General features: G+C 55.4%; 2 protein-coding genes across 3 annotated transcripts in view; one reads left to right on the top strand and one right to left on the bottom strand.

Annotated features, from left to right (window-relative positions):
• Positions 1 to 4,282, top strand: part of LOC116954507 (uncharacterized) — a 32,840-nt gene extending 28,558 nt beyond the window's left edge. The window contains exon 9 of the mRNA XM_076052352.1: positions 187 to 4,282. Within this exon, the coding sequence (XP_075908467.1) occupies positions 187 to 193 (7 nt within the window). The 3' untranslated portion in view covers positions 194 to 4,282. The remainder of the gene's footprint in view (positions 1 to 186) is intronic.
• LOC116954428 (neuroserpin-like) lies at positions 1,491 to 17,172 on the bottom strand. Of its 2 annotated transcripts, XR_012929648.1 has the most exons (9): positions 17,033 to 17,172; positions 12,764 to 13,298; positions 11,922 to 12,206; positions 11,340 to 11,558; positions 9,975 to 10,155; positions 9,366 to 9,559; positions 7,930 to 8,022; positions 2,256 to 6,560; positions 1,491 to 2,223 (listed from the first exon to the last, which is right to left on the bottom strand). XR_012929648.1 is itself a non-coding variant. In XM_032974936.2 (8 exons), exons 2-8 carry the CDS (start codon positions 13,134 to 13,136, stop codon positions 6,484 to 6,486), a joined length of 1,422 nt encoding a protein of 473 aa, XP_032830827.2. In that variant the 5' UTR covers positions 13,137 to 13,298; positions 17,033 to 17,172; the 3' UTR covers positions 1,491 to 6,483. The 2 variants fall into 2 exon arrangements, 1 of the variants encoding a protein (XP_032830827.2); XM_032974936.2 differs by having other exon boundaries at positions 1,491 to 6,560.
• Between the last annotated feature and the right edge of the window lie 2,918 nt (positions 17,173 to 20,090).

Raw genomic sequence — 20,090 nt, 5'->3', positions numbered from 1 at the left:
CGCGCACACCACCCACCCCCCTGAGCCCCCACCCCCTGTCCCCCCCCACCGCCCTGTCCCCCCCAACCCACTGACCCCCCCGCCCCCCTGTCCCACCCACCCCCCTGTCCCCCCAAACCTCTGCCCCCCCCCGTCCCCCACCCCCCACCACCCCCCCCCCCCCCCCCACCACCACCACCCCCGCAGGTTTTAACATCGAGGCGACGCTGGACATCGCCGTCACCGATCCGCTGCTCGATGAAGGTGACCAAGGTGCCCGCCGTCTCTCACGAGACCCTTTTGTGGTGGTGGTGGTGGTTGTGGTTGTTGTGGTGGTTGTGGTGGTGGTTGTGGTGGTGGTGGTGGTGGTTGTGCAGCAGCAGCAACAATAATCAACAACTCCGTCTGCAATAGCTCTCATCCACCATGGGCACTGGGACGTGTTAAGGCATCGATTAATGACACTGTAACGCACATTTTAGCTTTGTACCTGGGCAGTGTTATTGTCTAATTGCTTATGCCTCAAAAGTACATAAAGTGGCTATTATTATTCCCCACAAACTTTGCTTTTGTGACCAGGACAGTGATATTTTGAAATGTAGATATTTTCAATGAGAAAACGCGGCGTGAGTTTGTGTCATTCCTTCACGTAAAGTCATCGTCACAAAAGCGCACAGTTTGTGGGGTATATAATATCCACTTTCTATACTTTCTAGGCATAAGCGATCAATAAAAAATACCACTTACTACCCAGCCACACAAATCGTGTTACAGAGTGTCACTATCACCACCCACGTGCCACGCCGTCCCTAGAGCCTGCGATGAGCCCAGGGGGGTCGGCGGCCTGCGGCTCTTTGAAATATGGAATTATTTTACATTATGAGGCCTCTTTTGCCAGAAACAAGATATAGGAATAGGTTTTACCCTTTTAACTAGCACAAAAGTACAGAAAGTGGCTATTATTATTCCCCACAAACTTTGCTTTTGTGACCAGGACAGTGATATGACACCTTTATTTTTGAGTTGTCCGTGTGTCCCGTGCGTGACGTCACTCCACATCGGCCAGCCCCCCTCATTAATGCTCAGGAACAGGTTACGTCCTCCACATGGACCCCCCCCCCTCATTAATAATCATGAGCGGGTAACGTCACTCCACATGTAGCACCCCCCCCCCATTAATCATCATGAGCAGGTGACGTAATTCCATATCGAACAGCCCCCACATCAATAATCATGAAGAGGTGACGTCTTCCAAATGGACACTCCCCCCTTCATTAATATTAATTAGCGGGTGACGTCACTCCACATGGTGGGGGGGGGGGGTGGCGAGGCGCCTCCTCCACCCTCCTCGGCGTCAACTGACAACCCTCACTACAAAGGCAGAACCCTCACGTCACGTGATCTCTGTAACGCTGTTGTTGAGACATCAAAGTGAAATAAGTCTGTGACACCGCGCCCTTACAAATTGCACGCGAATTGATGCAATGAATATATCACGTCGCGCTCTGCTCTTGGCTTGCAAGTTTCAGATTTACTGAAATACACCCGTCCTTGGACGGGCAAAAGGCGAGTTAGTAAAGGTTTGTCACGTGAACAGAACATGACAATTCGTTACTAGTACAGCACTAACCGGTGTCTTGGGAGAGCAAATCCACAGCATTCACACACCCCTCGTGTTGCATTGCCAGAAACGGTAAAACCTATCCTTATTTTCCATAAATGACGATGTGTATTGTCAACGTAATGAATCAATGGGGGAATGATATGACACCGATCTACAGGAATCCCTCGAATTGGGGCTCACCCGAGCTTCACGTGGGCCGAGGTGCCCACGTGAAGCTGATGCGGCGCGTGGATCGCGATGGGTGGGTGACCTCACCCGTGACCTCGATCGTGAACGATCGCTCCCGGTAGGCGGAGCTACCGTTATAAAGATGGCACAAGTGAAAACGAGGAGAGCGTAGCGCAGTGAAACGGGGCTGTACTAACAGTTAGGACTACTGTAATCACAGTTTTATACAGATATGAATGGAAGGGATTAACCTTAACCCTCGCTGGTTATTTGTTGTGCCATTTTTACCGTGCCAATTTATGGTGCCAATGTTTACCTGTGCCACTGTTACGATGCCAATTTTTACCTGTGCCATTTTTACCAGTGCTAATTTTACTTGTGCCATTTTTACCTGTGCCGTTTTTACCTATGCCATTTTCACCGGTACCATTTTTACCTGTGCCAATTTTTACCTGTGCCAATTTTTACCTGTGCCGTTTTTTACTGTGCCAATTTTTACCTGTGCCGTTTTTACCTATGCCATTTTCACCGGTACCATTTTTACCTGTGCCAATTTTTACCTGTGCCGTTTTTACCGCTGCCATTTTTACCTGTGCTAATTTTTACCTGTGACATTTTTACCAGTAACATTTTTCCAGTGTTATTTTACCTGTGCCATTTTTAGCATGCCAATTTTTTACCTGTGCCATTTTTACCGTGCCAATTTTTACCTATTCCATTTTTACCAGTACCATTTTTACCTATGACATTTTTATCCGTGCAAATTTTTTACCGGTACCATTTGAACCTGTGCCTTTTTACCGGCCACTCATGGAGCTGCTTATCAGCAAACACCAGGCTCATTTTCACGTTCAATATAGATGCTTATTGCTGGAGTTTTTAAGAGGCTTTTTCTAAGCCATTTTTCCCTTCGTATATCGGTAACCACATTGAAAAAGAAGCCCGGTATATAATCTATTTTCTCTACATTCAACAACGTATGATGGAGAACCAACATGATTGTACACCCCTGTGTGTGTGTGTTCGATGGTTCGTGGGGAGAGGAATTGAAGCGGTTAGCGTGCTGTGCTACGAACCCGGTGACCCGAGCTCGATTATTTGAGTGTTAATGCACCGTATTGACCCTGGACCTGTCGCCTAACCCTGCCCAGCCAACCCGCTCCTGGTCCTGCATCACACACGGCCATGCGCCGACCCTAACAGCTATCTCCACCTCGAGCTCCACTGCTGGCTAGGAGTTGACTTAGCCCTTCGCACCTCCGGGTCCATAAGATCAGTACTGCTCTGTTGGAAAGTCGAATGTATGTTGAACCTTCTTTCGCACCGTACGTAGCCAACCGCGCTATGTAGGCTCTCGCACCCAGCCCAAGGAATGTTCAGTGTCCGTCACTGGCGCCACAGGGCTCTAAACAGATGGGAGGAGCACCAAGTGCCTCGACTCTCATCTGAAAGTCACCGACTCGACCTTGACCGACCGCCGTCTGGCATATTGATCACACATTGATCACATACTGATCACACACCTGTCACACATTGCTCACACATTGATCACACACCTGACACGCATTGATCACACATTGATCGCACGCCTGTCACACATTGATCGCACATTGATCACATATGTGTCACACTGATCACACATTGATCACACACCTGCCACACATTGTGCACACATTGATCACACATTGATCACACACCTGACACACATTGATCACACGTCACACATTGATCACACATTTATCGCACGCCTGTCACACATTGATCGCACATTGATCACACATTGATCACACGCCTGACACGCATTGATCACACATTGATCACACATTGATCACACACCTGACACACATTGAGCACACATATGTCACACATTGATCACACATTGATCGCACGCCTGTCACACATTGATCGCAAATTGATCACATATTGATCACACACCTGTCACACATTGCGCACACATTGATCACACATTGATCACACACCTGTCACGCATTGATCACACACATGTCACACATTGATCACATATTGATCACACATTGATCACACACCTGTCACGCATTGATCACACACATTGATCACACATTGATCACATATTGATCACACTAATACCACCACCACCACGTGTCCCACCGCGTGTATTTGACCGCGTCACCACAAGACAAGGGAGGGGAGGGGGGTGGCGGGGCTGGCGGGCGGGTGGGCGCACCGCCCCGAACGCGCGTCACAAACACGGCCCCCTCCCCTCGTTTACGCCCCACTCCGACGTCGACACCGAAGGAACGAACCTCAAATGACCACGCGCCACCTCGTACATTCAAACACTCGGCTCCCGGAGCGTGGCGGGCCCAGTGGGAAGAGTCGGCCCGGTTCCGTTTCCTCGCCAATGTTTCGGCTGAGAGCGGGAAATGGTCGCAGGTAGGCAGCCGTCGGAACCTGAACGCCAATTTTTTGTGTTACTGTTGACTAAACTATTTGTTTTATTTTACCGAGTAAAGCCCCACCTAAGCAATACTATAGCTCGTTTTTTGTTTCGTTCAAAAGCGACCTAACCTGGCTTTTACAAACGATCGCTCAACGAAGTGGGCTCGTCATCATCATCATCACCACGTGGACATTTATAGCAGCAGGCAAAAGCTCTGAATGCGTGGATGTCGATTCTGAATGCGGAGGCGGAAAAAATAAAACGGAGGACCCGTAGAGAAATCCACGCGGCCACGGGGAGAGGGAGAGAGAGAGACACCGCAAACTTCAAATATACAGCGGCAGCAGGCGTCAGGGGCGGAGCCAGGATTTTCAGCCCGGGTGACATTCAACAAATGTTAATTTCAAGAATGATTTAGAGAGTCAGACTGTTGAACTTAGACGCCATCGGTTGGCGGACACGCTCTGACAGTGCAGTTGCACGGAGTCCACCAGACCGAGTGTCGTACACTTACACGCAGAATGTTTCAGATTTTCGATTTTTTATTTTTTTGTTCGGGGGTGATTTTTTTTTGTCTAACCCTGTCACCCCCCCTGGCTCCGCCCCTGGCAGGCATCGTCAGGGTCGCGATCGAACACACAACCTCCTGTGTACCAGGCGAGGCAGTCAACATCTCCTAGCCACCGTGGCGCCCAGCGCTCTGTGGGGGTCCGCGCATGCCAAGCGACAACAATCCACAAAGCTCCCCATCGGCATTCAATTTGGTTCTGCAAACTCAATTTTGGATCTGGGGTCCCCACCTCCCCCCCCCCATCTCTGACAGAGTGAACAAAAAAATCCGCAACGGATCTGACAGCAAATAGAAACATCTAGACGGAGGACAGGGGGGGGGGAGGTGACCTCCACTAACCCCCGACGGGAAAAACAACGCCACGCCTACTCTTTCCCATATATAGTCAGATACACGCCCCTACATGCAACACCACGCCCACTTTATTCCCATATTTGGGCGGGAGAGACACCCCTCCAGGCACCGCTACGCACAACTTTCTCCAATATGGGGGCAGATTCACGCCTCTTCAAGCAGCACCACGCCCAACTTTCTCCCATATTTGGGCAGATATACGCCCCTACAGGTAACACCACGCCCAACTTTCTCCGATATGGGGGCAGATTCACGCCCCTACAGGGAGCACCACGCCCAACTTTCTCCGATATGGGGGCAGATTCACGCCCCTACAAGCAGCACCACGCCCAACTTTCTCCCATATATGGGCAGATACACGACCCTACAGGGAGCACCACGCCCAACTTTCTCCGATATGGGGGCAGATTCACGCCCCTACAAGCAGCACCACGCCCAACTTTCTCCCATATATGGGCAGATACACGCCCCTACAGGGAACACCACGCCCAACTTTCTCCGATATGGGGGCAGATTCACGCCCCTACAAGCAGCACCACGCCCAACTTTCTCCCATATTTGGGCAGATACACGCCCCTACAGGGAACACCACGCCCAACATTCTCCCATATATGGGCAGATAAACGCCCCTATAGGCGATACCATGCCCAATATTCTCCCATATATGGGCAGATAAACGCCCCTACAGGCAACACCACGCCCAACTTTCTCCCATATATGGGCCTATACACGCCCCTACAGGCACCGCCACGCCCAACTTTCTCCCATATATGGGCCTATACACGCCCCTACAGGCACCGCCACGCCCAACTTTCTCCCATATATGGGCCTATACACGCCCCTACAGGCACCGCCACGCCCAACTTTCTTCCCATATATGGGCTGGCTGGGCTGTTCGGGCGAGGTTGCGACACTTCGTGTGTGTTCCTTCGCGAGCAGATCGACAGCAATCCTCCCCCCCCACTCCGTGCAGCATGCGGCATGAGACTTGGTGGTGCTGGGTGGTGGTGGTGGTGCTGGGTGGTGGTGGTGGTGCTGGGTGGTGGTGGTGGTGGTGGCGGTGGTGGTGGTGGTGGTGGCGCCCACCAGACCCAGCTTGGAGGGTCCGGCCGGATGAGCCCCCCATGGACGCTTTTGGTGGAAAATTATTTTACTTGAATATTGATAAGTGTTTGGAGGGGGGGGCTGAATAGTGGGGCTGGGAAAGGTCAGGGGAGGCGGGAGGGGGGCTAGGGGAGGTGGGAGGGGGGCTAGGGGCGGGGGAAGTGGTCAGGAGGGGGAACGGGGGGACTGGGAGGAAATGGGGGGGCTGGAGGGGGGGCTGGGAGTGGTCAGGAGAGGGGGGCGGGTCCACACTAGCCACGCCCACTAGAGAACGTCCACGTTGAAGTCCACATCAGCCACGGGGTCCGGGTCGGTGAGACGCCCCATGAGCAGCACCGCACCTGCACACACAGACAGCACACACAGCAGCACACACAGCAGCACACACAGCAGCACACACAGCAGCAGCACACAGCAGCACACACAGCAGCACACACAGCACCACACACAGACAGCACACACAGCAGCACACACAGACAGCACACACACACAGCAGCACACACAGACAGCACACACAGCAGCACACACAGACAGCACACACACACAGCAGCACACACAGACAGCACACACAGCAGCACACACAGCAGCAGCAGCACACAGACAGCACACACACAGCAGCAGCACACAGACAGCACACACACAGCAGCACACACAGCAGCACACACAGACAGCACACACAGCAGCACACACAGCAGCAGCACACACACAGCAGCACACACAGCAGCACACAGACAGCAGCACACAGACAGCACACACAGCAGCACACACAGCAGCACACACAGACAGCACACACAGACAGCACACACAGTAGCACACACAGTAGCACACACAGCAGCAGCACACACACAGCAGCACACACACAGCAGCACACAGACAGCACACACACAGCAGCACACACAGCAGCAGCACACACACAGCAGCACACACAGCAGCAGCACACAGCAGCACACACACAGCAGCACACACACAGCAGCACACACAGCAGCAGCACACAGCAGCACACACAGCAGCACACAGCAGCACACACAGCAGCAGCACACAGCAGCACACACAACAGCAGCACACACAGCAGCAGCACACACAGCAGCACACACACAGCACCACACACAGCAGCACACACAGCAGCACACACAGCAGCACACACAGCAGCAGCACACACAGCAGCACACACACAGCAGCACACACACAGCAGCACACACAGCAGCACAGACAGCAGCACACACAGCAGCAGCACACACAACAGCACACACACAGCAGCAGCAGCACACAGACAGCAACAACAGTTATAGCTCCCCTCTCATCTCACTCTACTCCCCTCCACACACTCCCCTGCCTCTCCCCTCTCATCTCACTCTCCTCCCCTCCACTCACCCTCCTACCTCTCCCCTCTCATCTCACTCTACTCTCCTCCACTCACTCTCCCACCTCTCCCCTCTCATCTCACTCTACTCCCCTCCACGCACTCCCCTGCCTCTCCCCTCTCATCTTACTCTGGTGATGGCGATAGTGATGATGACAATGGCGATGGCGATTTTGATGATGGTGATGATGGTGATGGCAATGATGACGCTGATGAAAGTGATGACGATGATGGCGGTGGTGATGACGATGGTGATGACGATGGCGATGATGACGATGAAGTTGATGATGACGATGATGATGGCAGTGGGTGCGTGAGGTGCCCCCGATCGCGATGGCGAGCTGTGACACCTGTGACGCGGCTCCGCAGCATGAAGAAGAACGGGTGGTCGGCGATCACCTGCGGGTACAGGTACCCGGGGGACTTGCCCATGGAATTCAGACCTGCGACGCACAGACAAAGGTCCCCCGGGTAGCCTCAAATGAGTTCTGGGGCAAGTGCGCTTCGCGAGCAACCACGAAGGCCGGCGCAACGAGGCGGCGGTGAGGCCGGGAACCACGTGCCGGCCGCCTTTGTCTCCCCGATGCTGATGTTTACGCAACGCGCCAGGTACCGCACTCGTTTGAGGTCGAGTCGATCTAGGGGAGGCCCAAGATCGCGACCGAACCCGGCACGCCGGTTCGTGGCGCAGCGTGCTAACCGCTGCACCACCACTCCCCCACTACATGGACACACACACACAGATACATCAAAGAAGAATATGTATGTGTATATGTGCATAGACATCTACACAAAGACAAATATCCCCCGTATAGCCTTAACAGACTGTAGGGGCAAGTGCTGTTAGCGAGCACCTATGAAGGCCGGCAGGGCACACGAGAGGGTGGGTGGCCAGCACCACGCCCGACCGCCTTTGTCTCCCCAGTGGCGATGTTTACACACCGCACCAGGTACTCATTTGAGTACGTAGAGGGGGGCCCAGGACCGGTTCAGATAATCGTCACTGGTGTTGGCCGTGAATCGAACACACACGTACGCATACACGCGCACACATACACACACGCACACACACGTACGCACACACTGGCACAGACGCACACACACGTACGCACACACACACGCGCACACACACACACGCACACACGCGCACACACACGTACGCACACACTGGCACAGACGCACACACACGTACGCACACACACGCACACACACACATACACAGACGCACACACACGTACGTACACACTGGCACAGACACATACACACACGCACACACACGTACGCACACACATACACAGACGCACACACTGGCACATACACACACACACACACGTACGCACACACTGGCACATACATACACACACACACGTACGCACACACTGGCACATACACACACACACACACACGTACGCACACACTGGCACATACATACACACACACACGTACGCACACACTGGCACATACACACACACACACACGTATGCACACACTGGCACATACATACACACACACACGTACGCACACACTGGCACATACACACACACACACACACGTACGCACACACTGGCACATACATACACACACACACACGTACGCACACACTGGCACATACATACACACACACACGTACGCACACACTGGCACATACATACACACACACACGTACGCACACACTGGCACATACACACACACACACACGTACGCACACACTGGCACATACACACACACACACACACGTACGCACACACTGGCACATACATACACACACACACACGTACGCACACACCGGCGGGTGACAGCGCCTCGGTGCCGTCCTCCGTCACGTCCAGCACGGCGCGCTGCAGCGAGGCGGCCGCCAGCGCCGCCGCCGCCCCTCCGCCGCCGCCGCCGCCGCCGCCGCCGCCGGCCGCCAGCGCGTCCTTGACGTGGCCGATCTTCACCAGCGCCTCGCCCAGCGCGGTGCGCACGTCCAGGCGGAACCTTGCGGCGCCAGAGATCGGCGCGGGTCACAGTTAGGGCCCCATCAGGGCTCGATGAAGGCCCCGTTAGGGGCCGATAAGGGCTCCATCAGGGCCCCATCAGGGCCCCATCAGGGCCCGATCAAGGCCCCATGAGAGCCCCATCAAGGCCCCATCAGGGCCCCATGAGGGCCCCATCAGGGCCCCATCACGGCCCCATCAGGGCCCCATCAGGGCCCCATCAGGGCCCCATCAAGGCCCCATCAAGGCCCCATCAGGGCCCCATCAGGGCCCCATCAGGGCCCGATCAAGGCCCCATGAGAGCCCCATCAAGGCCCCATCAGGGCCCCATGAGGGCCCCATCAGGGCCCCATCAGGGCCCCATCAGGGCCCCCCATCAAGCTGTGCGTGTGCTTGTGGCGAGCGTGCACGTCCACCTGGGCAGGTAGAGCTCTACGCGCTGGCGCTTGAGCGCGTGGATCCAGTCGCTGAGCAGCCGCGGCCGCAGCGCCCGCTCCAGCGACGCCAGGGGCACCTCCTGCCGGGGCAGCGCCAGCAGCAGCGCCAGCTCGCCGCCCTCGCACGGCACCTCCACCAGCTGGCCCTCGCTCACTTCCGCTGCACACGCGGGCAGACAACAGCGATAACGTAGGACACCCACCCCCAGTGGCAGCTGTCCCTATGATGTAGTTTCTCACTAGGGGGCGATGTTGCTACGCGGTCAAGCATAGGGCACCCCCAGGTGGCAGCTGTCCCTATGCTGTAGTTTCTCACTAGGGGGCGATGTTGCTACGTGGTCTAGCCTAGGTCACCCCCAGGTGGCAGCTGTCCCTATGCTGTAGTTTCTCACTAGGGGGCGATGTTGCTACGTGGTCTAGCCTAGGACACCCCCAGGTGGCAGCTGTCCCTATGCTGTAATTGCTCACTAGGGGGCGATGTTGCTACGTGGTCTAGCAAAGGACACCCCCCAGTGGCAGCTGTCCCTATGCTGTAGTTGCTCACTAGGGGGCGATGTTGCTACGTGGTCTAGCATAGGACACCCCCCAGTGGCAGCTGTCCCTATGCTGTAGTTTCTCACTAGGGGGCGATGTTGCTACGTGGTCTAGCCTAGGCCACCCCCAGGTGGCAGCTGTCCCTATGCTATAGTTTCTCACTAGGGGGCGATGTTGCTACGTGGTCTAGCCTAGGACACCCCCAGGTGGCAGCTGTCCCTATGCTGTAGTTTCTCACTAGAGGGCGATGTTGCTACGTGGTCAAGCCTAGGACACCCCCAGGTGGCAGCTGTCTCTATGCTTTAGTTTCTCACTAGGGGGCGATGTTGCTACGTGGTCAATCCTAGGACACCCCCCAGTGGCAGCTGTCCCTATGCTGTAGTTTCTCACTAGGGGGCGATGTTGCTACGTGGTCAAGCCTCGGGCACCCCCAGTGGCAGCTGTCCCTATGCTGTAGTTGCTCACTAGGGGGCGATGTTGCTACGTGGTCAAGCCTAGGACACCCCCCAGTGGCAGCTGTCCCGATGCTGTAGTTTCTCACTAGGGGGCGATGTTGCTACGTGGTCAAGCCTCGGGCACCCCCAGTGGCAGCTGTCCCGATGCTGTAGTTTCTCACTTGGGGGCGATGTTGCTGCGTGGTCAAGCCTAGGACACCCCCAGGTGGCAGCTGTCCCTATGCTGTAGTTTCTCACGGGCGATGTTGCTACGTGGCCTAGCCTAGGGTAGGCTAGGCCACTTGGGACCTCGATCGGTTTTGCCGATGCCCAGCGCCGTTCCCCCCCACCGGCCCCGCCCCCCCGCAGCGCTCACCGTAGGGAAGCTCGGCCTGCTGGTACATCATGGAGAGCTGCGTCTCGGCGCCGTCGTCCCGCGAGAAGTGGAAGCGCCGCGTGTTCTCGGCGGGGAAGGCCCTCTGCCAGCGGCCGTGGAACCACGCGGCGCTCACCAGCGCCGCGCCGTCCGCCGCCACCCAGCGAGCGCCGCCGGGGCCGCCCACGTCCTGCTCCGTCACCAGCTCCGGCACGCCGCCTGCGGCCGCGGTCACGGCACGTTAGTCGCCTGGCATGCCCGACGAGTTCACCGAACCACGCGGACACTCGGGCCACTAAGCCCCTCGGGAGGCGAGTTACAGAACTGCCCTCTTGAGTTGGTCACCTTGGTAACTCACAGAGTCAACTTCTGCTCAGCCCGTGACCCCTAGCACCTGACCCCGATCCCGTGGCCCCCAGCCTGTGACCGCACCCCCGTGACCCCGAGCACAAGATCCCGAGCCCGTGACCCCGAGCCTGTGACCCCAACCCCGTGACCCCGAGCCTGTGACCCCGAGCCCGTGACCCCAGCCCATGACCCCCGATCCCCGGTGACCGCCCACGCGGGACCCGGACCGCTCACCGGCGGTGCAGCGCTCGGCCCAGCTGTTGATGGAGTCGGCGGCGTCGCGCGCGGCCACGGCCCCCAGGCGGTAGACGCCGGCGTCGGCGCCGCTGCCGTTCCCCTCCGCGGGGCCGGTGGCGTTGGCGCGCAGGAAGAGCGCGCTGGCGAGGCGGGCCTGGTCGCTCCACTCGGACACGGAGAGCGGCGGGGGGGCGGCCGCCGCCGCCGCCACCGCCGCCGGGGGGCCCGGGTCCCCGCGGTCGGCGCCTGCCGGAGCTGCCGCGTCCGCGGTGCCACCGCCTCCTGAGCGGACGGAGGAGGAGGGGGGAGGGATCGGGGAGGAGGGGTGGGGGAGGGGGAGACCCCCGGTCACCGCGACATCGCCACGAACTTCTTGTCTGGGCAGGCACCGCACAGCACGTCCAGGGCCACCCTCCACTCCCCTTGCGTCTCTGGAGATGAGTCTCTCTGTCTGTCTCTCTGAGTCTCGCTGTCCTACTCCATCTCTCTCAGTCTCTCTGGGATGATAGGGGTAGTGGTAGGGGTAGGGGTCGGGGCAGGTGGGGTGGCAGGGGGGGGGGTGGCAGGGGGGGGTGGCAGGGGGGGGTGGCAGAGGGTGGGGTGGCAGAGGGTGGGGTGGCAGAGGGTGGGGTGGCAGAGGGTGGGGTGGCAGAGGGTGGGGTGGCAGAGGGTGGGGTGGCAGAGGGTGGGGTGGCAGAGGGTGGGGTGGCAGAGGGTGGGGTGGCAGAGGGTGGGGTGGCAGAGGGTGGGGTGGCAGAGGGTGGGGTGGCAGAGGGTGGGGTGGCAGAGGGTGGGGTGGCAGAGGGTGGGGGAGTAGTCGCACTGCGCCGTCACCGCACCGTGCATCTCGCGGCGCGCCGCCGCGCGGGCACCGCCGCCGCCGCCGGAGTCGCCGGGCTCGGCCCTCTTGGCCAGACCGAGGGTGGCGGCTGCGGCGAGCGGCGAGAAGAGGAGGTTGCGGGCGCCACCGCCGGCGGCGGCGCGCAGCGCGTGGTACAGCTCCAGCCCCAGCGCGGCCGACGGGTCGAGGCGCATGCGGGCGCGGCCCGGCGACGGCGTGGCGGCGAGCGGCGGCGCCGGCGATGACGAGGAGGAGGAGGAGGAGCGCGGCGGCGGCGGCGGCGGCGGCGGGGAGATCGCCACGCCGGCGTGGCCGGAGTGGCCGGCGGCCAGCGCCCAGAGCGCCAGGCAGGCGGAGAGCGCGCGGCCCATGGCTTCGGGCCGGGTGGCGCCGGGGAGGGCGGCGACTTGCAAGAACGCGGACGGCGACGGTGCGGCGATGAACGGCGGCGATGAACGGCTGCGGCTGCGGCGGCTTCGGTTAACCGCGGCTGGGAGCCGCGCACGGCCGCCACCAACACCGCTGACGATTATCTGAAGCCATAATGCGGGTTTTGTTGGGGCGGGGGGTGGGGGGTTAAATTGCGTAAATATATAAATGTGTTTTTATTTAAAGCTTTCGTGACTGCAGTAATTCATATTCTTAGCTCTTTCGGTAAAGTCACGTTAAAGGGAAAACAATAAAAGGGAAAACAATAAAATAATAAAATATATAAAACTATATATATTTTATTATTTTATTGTTTCCCTTTAACGTGACTTTACCGAAAGAGCTAAGAATATATAAATGTGTCGTTAAACCCGCCAGCATCCGACAACAGCCCAATTTTTAAGGTTTTTTCACGTAAAGAAAACGTGCCAATTCGTTACCAGGACTGGCAAACCCGGTTGTACGTTGTAGAGTAAAACCCACTCCAGCACTCGTGCGCCGTTCGGCCCTTCACAGGTGCTCAGTAGCCCTTAACAGAACTGTTTTGGGCTAGCCGGGGGATCTTTGCCTTTGCTTCTGCTGCTTACTGAGCAGTGCACAGAGTGCACACTCCGCGCCAATAACACAGCGGCCTCAAGAGGTAAAGGATAGGTGACGTTTCGGGCAATGGTCCTCCTTCACAGCACGTAGGGCCAGAGAGGTGACCAACGGAAGGTGTGAGGGATGGGCCTCTGTAAACCCGTCCCGGGCTACCGGAGAGAGGCAGAGAAGGCCTCAGACACCTCACCGCGTCACCTCGGAGTGCAACCTAGCCTGGCACAAGCGCCGTGGTGACGTCACCGCACTACAATCCCAGTTAAACCCGCGTTCCATTCCCGGTCGTGGGGCAGCGCCGATGATCAGTGGTAGTTGAGCTTGCCCTGGGCGTCTCATAGGTCGACTCAGCCTTAACATTATTAGTACCCTGCGTGGAGAGTTTGCACGTGGTGTTGTATGCAGTGCAATGCATCCATAATTGAGGTGTTTTTTTTTGGGTGATATCGCGTTAATGTGTATGTCGTTAAACCCGCCACCACCCGACATGGCCAATTAGTAAAGTTTGTCACGTAACACAAAACGTGGCATTTCACAATGCACGTACAGACATTATGTACATACATAATGTACATAAATAATGCACTACACAATGTATGTACAAAATGCACGTACAGAATGTGCATACATAATGGGCATACCTAATATACATACTTAATGTACATACGTAATGAACGTACGCAATGTGCATGCATATTTAACATAGATTATGTACATATATAATGTACATACATTGTGTATGTGCATTATGTACATGCGTTATGTACGTACATAATGTACGCACATTCTGCTGTTGAAAAATCAATATCACTCCAAATGGCAAATGATGTGACCCCACCGGTAACGTCATAGCAACCGTAGCGGTAACGTCATAGCAACCACACCAGTAACGTCATAGCCACCGTAGCGGTAACGTCATAGCCACCACACCACTAACGTCATAGCCACCATAGCAGTAACGTCATAGCCACCACACCATTAACGTCATAGCCACCGTAGCGGTTACGTCATAGCCACCGTAGCGGTAACGTCATAGCAACCACACCGGTAACGTCATAGCAACCACACCAGTAACGTCATAGCTACCACACCGGTAACCTCATAGCCACCACATCGGTAACGTCATAGCCACCGTAGCGGGAACGTCATAGCAACCACACCGGTAACGTCATAGCCACCACACTGGTAACGTCATAGCAACCACACCAGTAACGTCATAGCAACCACACCAGTAACGTCATAGCATCCACACCGGTAACGTCATAGCTACCAAATGGGCAACGTCATAGCCACCGCACTGATAACGTCATAGCATCCACACCGGTAACGTCATAGCTACCACACTGGTAACGTCATAGCAACCACACCGGTAACGTCATCATAGCTACCACACCAGTAACGTCATAGCTACCGTAGCGGTAACGTCATAGCAACAACACCGGTAATATCATAGCCACCACACGGGTAACGTCATAGCAACCACACCAGTAACGTCATAGCCACCCCACCGGTAACGTCATAGCCACCGTAGCGGTAACGTCATAGCGACCACACCGTTAACGTCATAGCCACCGTAGCGGTACGTCACCTCCACTCAAGAGATCCTCCCAATGCGGGCTATATTTGAGCTTGGCCTACTCTTCCGCGCTGGCCCCGACGTCTTTAAAAACAAAACAAAAAACAAACCTACCCCCCCCCCCCCCGGGAAAATCAGAATATTTAATCCGTACGAAGGAATCCGATGAGCCGTAAAGCTCTTTTTTTCCACCCACGCTTTACTACCAGCGCACGTGGCCGTGCCGACCGATCGATGAACCAATTGATCGATCCATCGAGCGTGGGTGGCGTCGTGACCCGTGGTTAGGGAGGGACGCAGGGGGCAAGGTGACAAGGGACTTCCCCACTGCCGCGTCGGGAGATTGGAGTCGGATTGGCCGACCCCTCTCTGGGCTGGGTGAAGGCCGCCTTCACGCATCGCAAAGTCTGCGCGCAGCCGCGCACCACCAACAGCCGCACGCAACAACAGCCGCACACCATCAACAGCCGCACGCAACAACAGCCGCACACCACCAACAGCCGCACACCATCAACAGCCGCACACCATCAACAGCCGCACGCATCAACAGCCGCACACCATCAACAGCCGCACACCATCAACAGCCGCACACCACCAACAGCCGCACGCATCAACAGCCGCACACCATCAACAGCCGCACACCATCAACAGCCGCGCACCATCAACAGCCGCACACCATCAACATCCGCACACCATCAACAGCCGCACGCATCAACAGCCGGACGCATCAACAGCCGCACGCATCAACAGCCGCACGCATCAACAGCCGCATCAACAGTGGGAGATTATTTCACGACACCATGTGTGCGTGCACGGGCGATGGTGATGATGTTGGTGATTATGGCAATGGTGGTGCAATGGTGATGCTGATGCTTGGAACCGTGATGATGATGGTGATGTTGGTTGTGATGGTGTCAGTGATGATAGTCATGGTGGTGCAATGGTGCTGCTTGGAACCATGATGATGATGGCGTTGATGTTGGCGAGGATGGTGTTGGTGATGATGGTGTTGGTGATGATGGTGTTGGTGGTGGTGCTGGCAGTTGGTGATGGTAGTCATGGTGATGCTGGTTGCCATGGTGACGGTAGTGACGGTGGGTGGCGATGCTGCAGTGGAAATCTCCGCTCCATTTTGTCACTGAACGCGGTTGTGGTGTTGGTGACGATCGGGGGAGGGACGCGTGCCGAGACGATGATGGTGGTGATTATGGTGGTGATGATAGTGGTGGTGATGACAGTGGTGATGGTAGTGATGATAGTGGTGGTGATGATGGTGATGATAGTGGTGATGTTGGTGGTGAGTGGTGATGATGGTGGTGATGATAGTGGTGGTGATAGTGGTGGTGGTGGTGATAATGGTGGTGATAATGGTGGTGGTGATGGTGGTGATGATAGTGGTGATGATGGTGGTGATGATGATTATGATGGTAGTGGTGATGATGGTGGTGGTGATGGTGGTGATTGTGATGGTGGCGGTGATGATGGTGGTGATGATAGTGGTGGTGATGATGGTGATGATGGTGGTGATAATAGTAGTGATGATGATGGTGGTGATAGTGGTGATTATGAGGGTGGTGATGATAGTGGTGGTGGTGATGATGGTGATGATGGTGGTGATGATGATGCTGATAGTGATGATGATGGTAGTGATGGTGGAACTCGTCTCACCGTTAAGATTCGTACAGCAGCCCGAGCGAGCGCCTTGCACGATCCGAGCGCGAGAGAGGAGGGAGCAGAGTGGGGGGGAGAGGGAGGACGGAGAGTGGGGGGAGTGGGGAGGAGGAGAGTGGGGGGGGGGGAGAGTGGAGGGAGTGGGGAGAGGGAGGGAGGAGAGTGGGGGGCAGGAGGAGAGTGGGGGGGGGGAGAGTGGGGGGGGGGAGAGTGGGGGGGGGGAGAGTGGAGGGAGTGGGGAGAGGGAGGGAGGAGAGTGGGGGGAGTGGGGAGAGGGAGGGAGGAGAGTGGGGGGCAGGAGAGTGGGGGGCAGGAGAGTGGGGGGGGGATAGGGGGGCAGGAGAGTGGGGGGGGGAGAGTGGGGAGAGGGAGGAGAGTGGGGGGGGGGGAGTGGGGGGAGTGGGGAGAGGGAGGGAGGAGAGTGGGGGGGGGACAGGAGAGTGGGGGGGGGTGGGGAGAGGGAGGGAGGAGAGTGGGGGGCAGGAGGAGAGTGGGGGGAGTGGGGAGAGGGAGGATAGTGGGGGGCAGGAGAGTGGGGGGGGAGTGGGGGGCAGGAGGAGAGTGGGGGGGGGGAGGGAGGAGAGTGGGGGGGGAGTGGGGGGAGTGGGGAGAGGGAGGGAGGAGAGTGGGGGGGAGTGGGGAGAGGGAGGGAGGAGAGTGGTGGGGGGGGCAGGAGGAGGGGACGCCAGCGAGGGGTGAGACACGGAAGGTGACAGTGGATTTTCGAGTCTCGCTTGTCTCCCACGTGGACGTAGCGATGGTGATGATGTCGACGATGTCGACGATGGTGAAGATATCGAGCGGAGGGCTGCTAAACGAGCCGCGGTGATGCCGGCTGCGTCGTTCCTCCTCCCAGGGGCTGACGCAGCAGCAGCAGCTCAATCCCGGACTCCGCGGTGGCTAAGAGATGTTAACTACCTCGCCTGGTGTACAGGAGGTCGTGGGTTCCATCCCGACCATGATGACGCCTGCTGCTGCTGCTGTATATTTGGTGTTTGCGTGTCTCTCTCTCCCCGTGGTCGCGTGGATTTTTCTCCGGGTCCTCCGGTTTTTCCCCCTCCGCGTGTGGAATCGACATCACGCGATTATTTGGTTGCTGCTGTGCATTTCCAGGTGATGACAACGGCAAGCCACTTCCTTGAGCTATCATATGCGGCCAGGTTGCTTCTGAAAACGAGCCGTGTATAGCTCAGTGGGCCTTACCTGGTTAAACATTTTTTTTTCTTAAATGTTAGTAGGAGTTAGTTAAGACTCCCAGACGAAACCCCTCTCTTTCGCTCTCGGTTTCAAACAAACCAAAGGTAAATTTCGCACTCCCGTCAATTACGGACGGCTACCTCGGCTGTCTCGGAGCTCGGTTTTTAGAGGCATAAGGGCACAAACCGCGCCCAAACACATCCTGCAATGCCCCCAAAACGACGGCGTTTTGCGACCAATATTACTCGTGAAAAATGTGTGTTTTGAGTCAGATCACGTGAATGTGCGTCGTGGATTAACTCTCAAAACACACAACCCGGTGTGCGCTGTTGTAAACCAATCGCCCCGTTTTGTTTCACGTGACAACCCCGGAGTGAATTGGCCGTGTCGGGTGGTGGTGGGTTAACGACACACTTTTATTTATTGCAGTAAGATACTTGTGCCGCTTCAGCTGGCCATGGTGGTGATGATGGTTATCTATTTTACGTTTTAATAAGGCGCATCAGACCCCAACAAAGGGGGCTTCAGACCGCCGCACAGAAACAAAAGAGCACATCTGGAGTTTGTCGAACTTATACTGTAGGCAATCAATCATGACTAATAATAATATTAGGTATTTACCCTTTCTGGCAATAAAACGTATAATAGGTGTTTACCCTTTTATCTGGCAACAAAACTGTTACCTTTTTACAAGGGATCATGCTTGCGTTAACCACAACACTTGCAGTCAAAATGCAAACAAAAAGACAACACTGATCATGTATTGGCACTGCTTCTACCTACGTGATGACTTTACCAAAATAACCAAAGAGTATGGATTCCTGCAGTCACGAAAGCTGCAAATCGAGATCGTGTTAAGATGTTCAAACACCAAACGGACACCTTTTTGCAAGGAATCAAGTACTGCATTAAACACACGCGATACTTGTAGTGAACATACAAAAACGCTCTGATAAATTATAATTATATATGGATTACATTTTGATTTAAAGCTTTCGTGACTGCAGGGATTCATATCCTTGGTTCTTTCGGTAAAGTCACGTAGAAGGGAAACAAAATAATACAAAATATAAAACAATACAATTATCACGTTTCGACTCCAACACAAGCAATCATCATCAGGTGTGAAAACAACAGCAAGAAAATTTTTAAATGTAAAACAATACAATTATCACGTTTCCACTGCAACACAAGCAATCATCATCATGTGTGAAAACTACAGCAAGAAAAATTGTAAAATTTTCTGTGGTTTTCACACCTGATGATTGCTTGTGTTGCAGTCGAAACGTCGTGATAATTTTATTGTTTTTTATATTTTTTATTATTGTGTTTCCCTTCTACGTGACTTTACCGAAAGAACCAAGAATATATGGATTGTTTATTGAAGACAATGCCATGTATAATCGGAGCACGTTTGTTCGCATGTTCCCCGCAAGTGCCGTGTTACCGACAGACTTCACTCCTTCGGTAAAGTCACGTAGAAGATCCAAGAATATGAATCCCTGCAGTCACGAAAGCTTTAAATCAAAATTTTGACTTCATTCCGTTCAATAGGGTTTCTATTTGGTGTCTGGACATCTTTAACACCTGCCGTTTTATTTCCAGAAAGGGGTAAACACCTATTATTACTGCGCATGATAAATATGAAAAAAAAATCACACTTTGATACTGGCAAAAAAAAATCCCAGAAAATCATGTTTTTTTTTTAATAATATTCATTCTAATCTTAATTTGAAGCTTTCGCGACTGCAGGAACCCATACTCTTTGGTTCTTTCGGTAAAGTCACGTGGGTAGAAAATAAAACAAATCACGACGTTTCGGGCTCAACCCAAACCCACCGTTGCTGCCAACGCGTCT

The sequence above is a fragment of the Petromyzon marinus genome, chromosome 55 (assembly GCF_048934315.1).
Source record: "Petromyzon marinus isolate PM22_M1 ecotype Great Lakes invasive population chromosome 55, UKy_Petmar_22M1.pri1.0, whole genome shotgun sequence".
In the NCBI taxonomy this organism is placed as follows: domain Eukaryota; kingdom Metazoa; phylum Chordata; class Hyperoartia; order Petromyzontiformes; family Petromyzontidae; genus Petromyzon; species Petromyzon marinus.
The sequence above is the reverse complement of the archived record's forward strand: the minus strand, read 5'-3'. Positions and strand labels throughout refer to the sequence as shown.

Bases quoted from the DNA above. Each gene is read 5' to 3' on its own strand.
- LOC116954428 (XM_032974936.2), bottom strand. From the start codon at position 13,136: ATGGGCCGCGCGCTCTCCGCCTGCCTGGCGCTCTGGGCGCTGGCCGCC. The intron at 12,207-12,763 runs GTGCGGTGACGG...CCGTCCGCTCAG, and splicing joins GGCGCGCCGCGAGATGCACG to GAGGCGGTGGCACCGCGGAC. The intron at 11,559-11,921 runs GTGAGCGGTCCG...CCGCGGCCGCAG, and splicing joins GGCCGAGCGCTGCACCGCCG to GCGGCGTGCCGGAGCTGGTG.